Source organism: Chanodichthys erythropterus, chromosome 13 (genome assembly GCF_024489055.1).
Source record: "Chanodichthys erythropterus isolate Z2021 chromosome 13, ASM2448905v1, whole genome shotgun sequence".
Taxonomy (NCBI): domain Eukaryota; kingdom Metazoa; phylum Chordata; class Actinopteri; order Cypriniformes; family Xenocyprididae; genus Chanodichthys; species Chanodichthys erythropterus.
The window spans coordinates 33,631,786-33,645,613 of record NC_090233.1 but is presented as its reverse complement, the minus strand read 5'-3'; the positions used below and the strand labels follow the sequence as shown (position 1 = coordinate 33,645,613).

Sequence of the window (13,828 nt, the reverse complement as noted above, 5' to 3'; positions counted from 1 at the left end):
CTTTCAGAAATCTGGTCACCTAATTCAAAAATAGTTATCTGCATGATGCCTGATGCCTTTAAGGTCGGTGATATTTAATTTAAATGACATGTAAAATAAAGACATACATTGTGATGTAATGGTGTAAGGTAAGTGTAAGCTGGTGTAAGCTGAAAGGTATAATACAAATGTTTTTATTATGTTAGATAGGCATTATATAACAGCTTCAGGTTGTGTTTTAGTGTTGGTAACATGTCCCACATTGTCCCACACAAACTTAGCAATCGTCCCACATTTGGTTTGTTTGATGGTGGTCACCCTAGTTAGGGGCCGTTCACATATTGCGTCTTTTCCGCGTGCAAGTCAGTTATTTCAAATGTAGCCGCGCTCATAATGGAAGCAACATGGTCGCGACGCGCATACGGTGCGTTTTCCAGGCGAATCGAGATGAAAAAATATCAACTTTTTAGAATGCCGCAAGTGCACCACAGGCCATGTGACAAGAACCAACCGATCAGCTATGGCTTCTGTAACAAAACATCAACATCTCAGCCGAACAGCTGATCATAGCTGTACAGTGTGTTTTTTATATCTTATCTCCATAAATATATCTAGTAGTAAAGCTAATGCAAGGGCTAGAAATCAATTTATCCTTTGCTCCTCTTGGTGAGCGCAGATCATGTTTGCATAGCAACGACCGACGCCACCGGAGCGCAAGCGCTTTGGAAAGAAGGAGAAGCGGTGCGGCCGCGCCTTCCACACGTTTTTAGATGCGACATGTGAATGGTTCCTTAGAATTCTTAATTCCAAGTTCATGCTAAATTTAAAAAAAAAATTTCAGTGACAGACAGACCTATTCAGCTGTTAATTTGAATACAGAATGTTTTTATTAAACTATGAAATGTGATCTTGTATGTACAACAAGGAAAATTATTGAAATTTGTTAATGTTTTTTAAATAAATCTTAGTTGAATTTCAGTTTAATTTTGTTCAAAATATCGTGATATGTATCGTATCGTGAACTCCGTATCGAGATACGTACCGTATCGTGACCTGAGCGTATCATTACACCCATACTCAAAACAAATTGGCAAGTAAATGTATTTTTTATTTAAAATGCTTAAACCTGACGAGACATTGGTGTCTTTATTGCGCAAAGATAATTTCAGTTTGCTCAGCAGCATGACAAGTAAACGGAACACATAAATTTATGAAAATATGAATACGCCCACAAAAAAAAAAAATCCCAACATAGGGAAGGGACTTTGCCTCCTCATTTCAGTAGTATGCCACACTCCACTGATGCATAGTGAGATTCCAACTAACCGTCTACTAAATCAAAACCAAAGTATCAGTTTCAATATTACTAAATAATATTAAACTAATTTTTAGGGCTATCAAAATGAATGCAGTAACAAGTATGATTATGAGTATGAAACACATTTTCCATCAATTAAGCATAATAACCATTTTAATATGCTAGATTATCCACACAACCTTTCTCAAAAATCCCCAACCTAAAGACAAGCCAGCAAATCTAACATCAGCAAACACAGCCAATGATTTAGAGGCAGAGAGCATTGCTGATATAAAAAAGGTGCTGCCTGCTCCACTGTCTCTTTTTTGCTGTTTACAATATCTAGGGTTGGGACAGAGACAGGTGATTTCTCAGGACACTGTGATATCTGTCAAGTAGTAGGAACATTATGTGTGTGGTATTCAAAAAAGTTGCTTACAACAGCTCAACAAGTATGAAATATCAATGAGAAAGGCACTGCAGCAACACTGGGACAGCATTAAGTCAGTATAGTGTGGGACAATTATTATATTACTTGATTATTGCATACTTCCATTACTGTAAGTTTAGTATTTGCACTTTCTGTGCATTTTAATGGAGTTATAAAAGGAATATAAAATCAGTGTTTGTTATTTTTAAACTGCATTTACTTTCATATTTATTTAATTAGAAACTTCTTTTATCCAAAATGTGTTTTGGGGCATATAATGGGTAGAAAAATGTCATTTTTGGAAAGATAAAAAGGTTTAAAAAAGGTACTGTTGCATAAATATACCTTTATACATCGGTTTTGTATTCATGCATATGTAATCCACTACAAGTGTCATCCAAAAACAAAATTGTAAAACGAATAATTACATACACCACCATTAAAAGTTTGGGGTCAGTAAGGTTTTGTAATGTTTTTTGAGTCACCAAGTCTGCATTTATTTGATCAAAAATATAGTAAAAAACATATTGTTATTATTACAATTTAAAATATGTTTTATGTTGTTATATTTTAAAATGTATTATTTTCCTATGATGGCAAAGCTTACAAAGTAAAAGTCTTTACTGTCCCTATTTATCAATTTAATGCAACCTTGCTAAATAAAAGTAATAATTTCTTTTAAAAAAAGGCTTAGTGACATGCACAAGGAAATATGTGTGTGTTTCCGTCATTCTGTACCTCCAGCTGTACAAGCTTCTCTCCAGGACTGTGGAGTTCATGCTGTCCTTCATCCCTTTCTCCCGCCTTTGATCCCACTTTAGGATACGTCCCAAAGATGAGATTATACACCTGAACAGAGTACACACGCACACACAGTACAGATTTAGAAACTCCTATCTCATACATATACTTTAAATAGCCAGAGAAGAGAAGAAACTAAACTGCCTGAGGAAAATTTAAATTTCATTCGGAAACTCACAAGAGCATATCTCAACACTTTTACATTGGCTACAGGACGTTAACCCATTAAAGCGTGTTAAGCTGGAGCTCTTCTGCCCTAAAGCATTAGATTCTATCGCACAATCTCTCTCTCTGTTGTCATGGGGCAGAATCGTTAATGGTGTTGCAAACCCGAGCTGACTCCAAAGAGGATGAAAGAGGAAAGCTCAGAGGAGCATGATGCTGAGTCATGATTTGGACTTCAAAAGCATTGCTTTCTGACCTACGTAGGTTGGAGGAGAAAGTAAGATGAGGTGAGAAGACAAACCTCTTTCAGATTGATGGGGGAAGAGAGCAGCAAGCTGGCGGTGTCGTTTTGCAGGGAAAGGTTCCTGATCAGGAACTGCTGGAACATCGACTGGTTCCTGAGGACACTTCCCACAGTGAAACCTGAAGCCGAGACACGCACACACATTTTTCATCAAAGGAGTTTACATTTGCTGCAGTTATATGTACACTACCGTTCAAGAGTTTAGGGGACAGTAAGATATTTTTTGTTGAAAGAAAATACTTTTATTCAGCAAGGATGCATTAAATTGATTAAAAGTGACAGTAAAGACTTTTACATTGTTACAAAAATGCTGTTGCAAACATTGCTGTTCATTGTATATAATCAGAAAATAATGTATCAGCGTTTTCAACAAAAATATAAATCAACATAACTGTTTTCAAAGTTAATAATGATAAATGTTTCTTAAGCACCAAATCAGTATATTAAAATGATTTCCGAAGGTTTCTAAAGATTTCAGAATGACACTGAACTGAAGACTGGAGTAATGGCTGCAGAAAATTAAGCTTGGCCATCACGGGAATAAGTTACATTTTAAAAACACATTAAAACTAAAAACAGTTATTTTAAATTGTAATAATTTTTCACAATATTACAGTATTTACTGGCGTTTTGATAAAAAAAAAAAAAAAATTACTGCCTTGGTGAGCATAGACTTCTTTCAATAACACGAAAAATATTATTCTATCCCCAAACTTTTGAATGGTAGTATAGAAGGTGAATGATTCTTAGCTCAATATACTTTAGGTTTTTTAAGTACAGTACAAAGAGGTCAAGGTGACATTTAGGTCTTACAGTCAAACCAAAAATTATTCAGACATTTTTGATATTTTTATATATTTTTACTAGTGGGTGCAGAAAACTATAGTTCATTTATGTAAGTGAAGATAGAATATCCAAAAATTCTTCATACAGTGGACTACCAGTAAAATTGATAAAAAAATTGGAACCTAAAATTATTCAGAAACTTTGACCTGACCATGTTTTGCTTAAGTGTTATCAGACATAATTAAGATTCTTTTTTTTTCCTGACACAGTTTAACTCTGAAATCTTATCATATTTTATTTCCATTTTTTAAAACTAAAGTGAATAAACTGTATTAATGAATGAAATGTTCAAGGTGTCTGAATAAATTTTGGTTTGACTGTATATTGGTCATATATTTTTAAGCTATGCACACATGTTATTTTTAATTTTGGAACACAGCTTTTTTTGCAGTCTCCAGCATTCACATGCATTTGAATGAATGATATCATCATTATCATTGTTACACTGGTGTGTAAGAAATCAGCTCAAAACGCTAGATACACGTCTCTAAAATGTACTGCTATATGGTTGTCTTCAGTGTGATCTATGATTCCTTTCAATGCATGCTCCATAAAATCATCATATACATATATATATATATATATACACATATATATATATATATATACATATATATATATATATATACATATATATATAAATATATATATATATATATATATATATATATATATATATATATATATACATATATATATATACATATATATATACATATATATATATACATATATATATATACATATATATATATATATATATATACATATATATATATATATACATATACATATACATATACATATACATATACATATATATATATATATATATATATATATATATATATATATATATATATATATGAATGATTACAGAATAAAAATATTCAAAAGGTTGTTTTTGAATGTTCAAAGTATACATATAGTGTCAGTTTATTCTTATATGATTCTTATAACAATGGGATTTAAGCACTAAATCCAGCAGAAACTGCAGAGCTATTTATTTAGCATATACTACAGTGACTTGCTTCTAATTTGCAAAAAGTTAATTTGCATAAATACATGTGTGGTTAGTAAAGGTTGGTGTATGTTTGTGTGTATGTGTATTTTCTGACCATGGCTGGTGTTGTAGTGGCTCTCTAGAGGGCCTTGTGCTGAGCTCAGACTTTCAAGGTGCTGCTGCAGTGACTCCAGCTCCTCTCCCAGACTGGGCCTGTCTGATGTAAACAAGTGATTCTGCTCCACAACTTCACTGATCCTTTCCAACAACTGAGTCACACTAAGAAATATAAGAAAAAAGAGGGTGAAACTTCAATGATAAGAGGAACAAGAACAGCAAAATAAAAAGAACACAGGGGCAAATCATTAAGCAGGAGATAGCTCAACTAAAAAAACTAGCTTAGACTAGTGTGGTCACAACTGGTCAAAACTGATTACTTCTTATTAGAGAATTGAGATTATAGATAAGAAAGAAAGAAATATTTTAAAAGTATTGGAGTTGTTGGCATAATATTGTATCATCAGGTCCTTGCAGGTCTTTGGTAACACTTTACATATGGTTCCATTTGTTAACATTAGTTAGATGAACGATATTAGTTAACATGAACTAATTCTAATTCTACCACTTCTAAAGCATGTATTAATCTTTAGTTACTTTCAGCATTTACTAATATATTATTAAATTAAAAAAAAATGTATCTGTTTAAATTATTTAACCTTACCATTCCTGTAAAATTTGCCTAAAAAAGACATACCCATGCTGTGTTCATGAACCATTTGGAGTATATGCATGGTTTTGGTCTCTTTTGAAAGGTATGTATACTTATTACATTGTACTTATATACAAACAATAATGAGGTGCACACAGCTGAACAAAATAACTCCATCTAATCAGTTACATTAATGACAAACTCAGGCAGGGAAACAGTGCAAACACAAAATAAAGTCCAAACTGAGTGCAACTGTGACAACAATGAACAGTTGTATTTTTTATTAGCTATTATTAACAAAGATTAATAAATACTGTACAAATGTATTGTTCATTGTTAGTGAAGGTTAGATCAAGAAATAACTATCATTTACTTATGCTTATTGTAAAGTGTTACCCTATTATTTATTTAACAGTATAGTATTTTTAATATTTTGTCATTTTATTAGCTTCTTAATATTTCTATTATGCTTTAATTTATTTTTATGTCATTTTAGTTTCAGTATTTTACAAACTTCAAATTTTTTTATTTTTAGTTTTTTTCAGTTAGTTGCCAAGGCATAAACATTTAATGATTATTTAAGCTTTATTTCAATTAAAGCTGCAGTCCGTAACTTTTTTTGGTTAAAAATGATCCAAAATCAATTTTTGAGCAAGTACATAACCAGCCAGTGTTCAAAATTATCTCATTATCTTATTTCGATTCACAATGGTAAGCTTGTAATAATGTTTTATAATAAGAGCGACATGGTGGATTTCCGCGGGAAATTTGAGCATGCAGCAGTTCCTCTGTGCGTCATTCCGTCATGTCCGTAAACAGAAAGAAAGGAGTCCCGTTCAGGCTAGTCGGTTTTATCATGTGAGGATGCTGCTTGTAGCGGATCATTTATAGCCTTTTCTCACAGAAGCTGAAATAATTAAACTTATCATTTTGATGGCAGATTGTAATCCAGAAAGATCCAAATGACAATCATCAGTGACAACTGGAGATTCACCCGTAATCAAAAAGCAAAAGTCTTCGGACTGTGGAGTGGCTACAGAAATTGAAATCTACAGGTAACGCTAATACACACTAAATACACAGTCATGCAATGTTGATGTTGTATAACAGAGAATAACAGTAATAATAATTTGCACGGTTTGACATGATCCGAACTAAGTGATTGTTTAATCATCATTGGCAGCGTGATTTATTGTAGGCCTAATGCTTTTTTCCTCAGTTGGTCACAACAAAAGTGGCAGAAATGTTACTTACTTGTTCAGATGACATTTTCCAGTGAAAATTCTTACTTTGGTCATACTTTCAAGATGTAAAATCTGTGATTCTGAAGTTCAATATCCACACCGGTGCGGTGATTGACAGCAAACATTAGATTCATCCACGCTGACGAGCTGTGCTGTTGCACAACGCACGTACAGATAACTGTTCCGCATATGACTGCAATTGCAGGTTTCAAACAAGAGATGGCGACAAAGAGAAAAAAAAAAAAAAAGGAAAAAAAAAAAAAAAAAAAAAAAAAAAAAAAAAAAAAAAACGCAGACTGCAGCTTTAACAAAATCTATTTTTAATAGATTTAGTTTTAATTAAAGGGTTAGTTCGCCCAAAAAAGAAAATTCTGTCATTAATTACTCACCCTCATGTCATTTCACACCCGTAAGACCTTCGTTCATCTTCGTATCACAAATTAAGATATTTTTCATAAAATCTGATGGCTCAGTGATGCCTCCATTGCCAGCAAGTTAACACTTTCAATGCCCAGAAAGCTACTAAAGATATAACAGTTCATGTGACTACAGTGGTTCAACCTTAATGTTATGAAGCAATGAGAATACTTTTTGTGTGCCAAAATAACAATTTTATTCAACAATATCTAGTGATGGGCAATTTCAAAACACCGCTTCATGAAGCTTCGAAGCTTTACGAATCTTTTGTTTCGAATCAGTGGTTTTGAGCGTGTATCAAACTGCCAAAGTCACCTGATTTCAGTAAACGAAGCTTCTTTACATCATAAGTGTTTCGAAATTTCAATGGCTCAACACTGGGGGCGTGACTTTGTTAGTTTGATACACGCACTGAACCACTTATTCGAAACAAAAGATTTGTAAAGCTTCGAAACTTCATGAAACAGTGTTTTGAAATCACCCATAACTAGATATTGTTGAACAAATTCGTTATTTTGTTTTTTTGGCGCACAAAAAGTATTCTCATCGCTTCGTAACATTAAGATTGAACCACTGCAGTCACAAGAACCGTTTTAAATATATCTTTAGTAGCTTTCTGGGCATTGAAAGTGTTAATTATTAAATATCAAAAATATCTTAATTTGTGATCCGAAGATGAACGAATGTCTTACGGGTGTGGAACGACATGAGGGTGAGTAATTAATGACAGAATTTTCATTTTTGGATAAAAAAACCCTTTAAAAATAACAACACGGAGTCCTTGATTCACTGATGCTGATTAATGTTAGTTTGGTGATGGTCTGGCTGATGGAGTAGTATAGTCATGCTGTTTACCAGCAAAACTTGAAAAAATACTTGCAGCAAGCTAATTATCCAAGGCGGTCTTGCTAGTTCAGCTAGCACACTCGCATTGAAAACACAAGAATTTAGATCAGTTATGTGGCAGTTGAGATCCACTACAAACCATCACAAGATCATGTCACATCTAAGCACAAAGATAAGATTCATTACACAATCTAACAAATCATATCATCACTACTACAGGTGGTGATGGTGACTGCTATTCACACCATATAATGAGAGCAGAATCCATTACACCCCATCTTAGTCATCGAGAGAGAGAATATCGGAAACAAAGCGTAGGTGGACTCACGTGGAGTTTTTATACTGCAGGAAGCCAAACTCATCCCGCTGACCATCCGGACACAAGGACTGCATGATGGGAATGATGCCCGCTGAGGTGAGAGGGGCCGCGCTGTAGAAGGCTGGACAGAACCGGGGAAAAACAGACCACCAGGGTGGAGGGACGAAGAGGATGGAGGTGACAGAAGAGTGAAATCCAGCATTGCAAGGAGGTTTAAATGGTGTTGACGAAGGTGCAGTTGTGTTCAGATGTAAAATTGGAGAGGAACATAAGAACAGATCAGTGTATGGATGGAGATAAATATTTATGGCCGGGAATGTGAGTGAGTGAATGGGCGGGGATCGTAGGATGTGGGAAAACAGAACAAAACAATGGCGATGACATTTTCCGAGGTCCACAGATCAAAGATTTGGGGAGAGATTAAAAGACAGGGAGAGAAAAAGAAGCTGCCGTCACATATCAGAGAGCAAACACAGGGTCAGAGAGGGTTTCAGATGTCAGATCGCTTCGATAAACTCCAAGTGGCCTTCAAATTATTTCATTCATCACACACGCAGAGGTTGCCTGGACAAACTGTCACTGAAGCAGAGAGAAACCAGCCTTGCTGTGTTGCATAGCTCTTCTACACCCACATGCTGCCAGTCACATCTTATAGAACACAGGAACACACAGCAGTGTTTAGATGAATCACTTCCTCACGGCAACCTGCTCCAGTACACACTTGATATGGAGTCAAATCTCAGGGATAGGTAAATGATTATGTTTGTTTCTCAAAGGCTACAAACACTGCAGGAGTGACAACCATGGATCAGGACTCATTGCTGCCTTCAAGTCCTCCTGAGAAATTCCTAATTCAGAAATCATAATTCTGTCATGATGCGAGTGCCTGCATGCATTTTATTCCAACCGGAATCAATTTTATACTTTATAACAGAGGTAGGAAGCTTTTTAGCACTAGAGCAACAAAATAAAGAGAAAAATATGAACATTTGGTCTGTAATTTATGCATTTATCATGCTGCCACAGAGAATGATGGGAAACGTAATTTGGTCATCCAATCATAGCACCTAAATGAGTAGTATTTTCAAGCAAGCTACACTACCTTTCAAAAGTTTGGGGCTCATAAGTTTTTCTCATGTTTCTGAAAGAAGGTTCACCAAGGCTGCATTAATTTAATTAAAAATATAGTTTCTAATTTAAAATAACTGTTTCTTATTATTTTAATATATATTTTAAAATGTAATTAAGATATTTTTGATAAAATCTGATGGCTCAGTGAGGTCTGTATTGCCAGCGAGACAATTTACACTTTCAATGCCCAGACAGCTACTAAAGATGCGTTTAAAACCTTAATGTTATGAAGTGATGAGAATACTTTTGTGCACCAAAAAAAACAAAAAAAAAAAAGTAACACCTTAAAATCAACAATATCTACTGTAGTTATAGGTGATTTCAAAACTTCTGTTTCATGAAGCTTTGAAGCTTTACAAATCTTTTGTTTCGAATCATTGGTTCGGAGCGTGTATCAAACTCCCAAAGTCACACCCCCAGTGGTGGACCATTGAAATTTCAAAACACTTATGATGTAACGAAGCCTCGTTTACTAAAATCACGTGACTTTGGCAGTTTAATACATGCTCCAAAACACTGATTCGAAACAAAAGATTTGTAAAGCTTTGAAGCTTCATGAAGCAGTGTTTTGATCACTAGATATCGTTATTTGTTTTTCTTTGCTGCACAAAAAGTATTCTCGTCATTTCATAACATTAAGGTTGAACCACTGTGGTCACGTGAACTGTTTTAAATACATCTTTAGTAGCTTTCTGGGCATTGAAAGTGTTGATTGTGAGCCATCGGATTTTATCAAAAATATCTTAATTTGTGTTCTGAAGAAGAACGAAGGTCTTACGGGTGTGGAATGACATGAGGGTGAGTAATTAATGACAGAATTTTCATTATTGGGTGAACTAACCCTTTAAAGGCAACAACAGGCCAGATTCAGATCCCTCAGGAGCACCATGTATTTGAAGTATGTGCACTAAACACTAAACAATGGTCTTGGCAACCGTAAATTTGGATAATGTAACAAAGACAATTCACTTACTGAAATGTAGGCTACTACTACCTTTCAGATGGCAATTCTCTGATAAAAACAATCCCTTACAACAACTTTGCATTGATCTGCTAATGACCAAATTAGGCCTATATAACTGCTGAGATTATTTAATGAAGCCTTAATTAATGAATGGCTCTGAGAGATGTGATCCTCCATTAGAGCATCAGTCAATTCAGATTCAGCTTTCGCCTCCATTCACTTTGGCAGCCTTTCCTGAAATGCAAACATGAGGCAGCTGGCGCTGACGAAGAGATCTAGAAGGTTACTTAATGGTAAGTGCTGACTCTTTTCCCCCCCTAAGTGTTTTGTCACTGCAGCGTGTGGCCTGTGGATTTGGTATCCTCGTCTAACGTCGCCTGCTCCGCCGCAACACACCATGTCGCTTTCACCCAGAAGCAGCAGCGTTAGCTAAACACTGCTCGCCATTCAGCACCTGTCGACTCTGCAAAAAATGTCCCTCGATTGACGTTAACACTGAGGCGTGTTGTATTTCTGCTGTTCCAGTGACAGGTTGTCTGCTCACAAGAGGTAGCTATGTTTATTGCCTCGGTTTCCTAACTCTTATATCTGACATCTGCTCCCGCTCCGCAAACACAGCCGAGGATTATAAGAGCAAAGATCAGTCAGGGGAATAACCTGATGGCTCAGTAAGTAGATGAATTAAGTCAGTATGTGTGTGAGAGTGTCTGACAATTTGAATCATAACTCATTGGTTGAGGAAAGCACAGATGTGTCATTATCAGGACAAGATGCTTGAATAACGTGTCATTGTAAAACAGATCCTTCGTTCACAGTGGATTGTGGATTATGTTAGTGTTCAGAGACATATGGAGGCCAACGCCTAAACCTCTTACACCAGGCGTGACGCAATAAAATGGCAAGCGATGAAAAGCTATGCTAATCCTAGTTCCTGTTCCTACTACTTTCAATTTCTGCAGCATTGTGATGGGGAGCCTCGTTCACACTGGATACTCGTTGGATGAAAATCACCCTTCAAAAGTTTTAAAATGCCCTAGTCTTTGAAAACGTCTTTGGACAATATCAGCATAAATTCTTACCATTATGTGAATACTTTGCATTGAAAATGGACAACAAACTTTGAAAACATACGCTACCATTCAAAAGTTTGGGGTCTGTAAGCAGGGTTGCCAGGTCAGCGCAACAAAATTAGCCCAATGACCAATCAAAAATAGCCCAAAAATTGGAGCGCCAAAATTTAACCCACTTCAATTTAACCCAATTTGACCTTTAACCCACAAGAAAAAAAAAAAATAACTGCAGTAACAATATAAAAGGGAAAACAGTGGACTTGGCAACACTGCCTGTAAGATTTTTAAATGTTTTTAAAAGAAGTCTCTTATGCTCACAAAGGCTAAATTTCTATATAACTGAAGCAAAAAACAAACATAATGTCCTCACACTGACATAACTGCTCCATAAAAGTATTTCTTGGATTTATTGTAACGTTCTGACCATCAGGACTCCGTCAGGAACAAGACCTGATGGTCAAAACTTAGCAAAAATTATTTTATAGAGCAGTTATATCACTGTGCGGACATTATGTTTGTTTTTTGCTTCAGTTTGTCTCCTTTGTCCTGCACTTGAGCCCTGTTTGGGTTTGAGGAATGTACACACCTTTTTTTTCAATTTTTAAATTTCTATATAAAAATATAAATTAGTAATATAAAATATAAAATATAGTAATATCATGAAATATTATTTCAATTTAAATAACTTTTATATTTTATTATATTTTAAAGGTAACTGATTTCTGTGATTGCAAAGCTGAATTTTCAGCATCATTACATCATAACATCTTATTATTATCAATAGCTGTGTTGCATTCTCTGGAAGTTGCATTTGAAGGCTGCATACATCATCAATATTTAATAATACACAAAATAAATTTAAAAAAGGGCATGTTTGACACTGGCAAGTTTATATCGCCATTTTTATGTAATGCAAAAGAAAAACATTACAACTGATCTTAATGATAATTATAAGTTACTTACTTTAATGCATTTATGTCAAAAAAATGTTAAGAATTTATGCCAGTATTGTCCATTGGCCATTTCAAAACTTTTGGTGAACACTTTATATTTAACATCACACATGGATGAGCCTTGAAGAGATTGATTGTGGCTGTAGAGAAACGTATGACAAATCATAGAAGTCATAGAAAAATTGTTACAACGTGCTGTGCGATGCGATTGGTAGAAAGCACAAACAGACTGAACTCACCCTTAACTGTTTTGATTGACTTGGATATGATATTTCACACAGCATTTTCACTTTCAGTGTGAACGCAAACTTTTTTCTGGAATCTTGATGCATCACGCCTGGTTATGTCACAGTGAGTGTTATTCATTTTCTTACGTCGTGTGCATGTGTGTGTTTGACATATCGGCAAGCTCCAGAGTGCACATACTGCTGGAATTATTTGGGCCCTTTTACCATTAGATTGATGCATGACAAATACACAATAACAGCACAATAAACACGTTAGAGAGCACGGAAAAGCACACACTCATAATTAGAGGACACACAGTGGAATGATCCCACAAACCCAAAAGAGTTAAGAATTTAGCCACATAAAAAAACAAACATTTTGACTTACACACTGGTCCAGCATGCAGTGAACATGCACGTTGAGAAAGAAAGAATGAAAGACAAAGTTGTAGGGGGAGAGAGAGAGAGAGAGAGAGAGAGAGAGAGAGAGAGAGAGAGAGAGAGAGAGAGAGAGAGAGAAAGTATTGAGGACAGATGACAGAAAGAAGCAAAATAAAAAAATAAAACATGGTGTGATTTCAGCATTGGAAATAACAGACATTGTGATGACATACAAATGACGGTGTTCTGTGAAAACAAAATACATGGCTAAAGCTCTGTCTAACAGCCAAACAATCTTTGCAATCAATGACAGATTGGCAAAGTTGTATGATGCAACCACATATAAAAATGGATAAACATTATCATATACCACAAACAACATTTAAAGGGATAGTTCCCCCAAAAATGAAAAATCATGTACTCACCCTCATGTCATTCCAAACCTGTACAAATTTCTTTTCTTCAGTGGAACACAAAAGGCAGAATGTTTACTCATTCTCCACACAATGAAAGTTCAACAATCATTGCTGAATTGTCGGCAATTTGAATGTACGTGAGTGCAATTTAAAAGCAAAGGCAGACAGCACATTTTTCACCCAAAAATCTATTGTATGACTTTAGAAGATTGGGAATGTAGTGCAGAAGTTGTATGGACTACTTTTATAATATTTTTTTTTGAAGCTTGACAACTCCAGTCCTTTCACTTTCATTGTATAGAAAATAACAGCCAGAACATTCTGCA

The 13,828-nt window shown here is 35.1% G+C and overlaps 1 protein-coding gene across 3 annotated transcripts in view; it reads right to left on the bottom strand.

Annotated features, from left to right (window-relative positions):
• abca2 (ATP-binding cassette, sub-family A (ABC1), member 2) overlaps positions 1–13,828 on the bottom strand; it is a 77,981-nt gene that overhangs the window by 33,675 nt on the left and 30,478 nt on the right. For all 3 annotated transcript variants that reach the window (XM_067406386.1, XM_067406384.1, XM_067406385.1), the window contains exons 3-6: positions 8,370–8,481; positions 4,941–5,104; positions 2,974–3,095; positions 2,445–2,555 (exon numbers count right to left, since the gene is read on the bottom strand). In XM_067406386.1, coding sequence (XP_067262487.1) covers positions 2,445–2,555; positions 2,974–3,095; positions 4,941–5,104; positions 8,370–8,481 — 509 coding nt within the window. The remainder of the gene's footprint in view (positions 1–2,444; positions 2,556–2,973; positions 3,096–4,940; positions 5,105–8,369; positions 8,482–13,828) is intronic.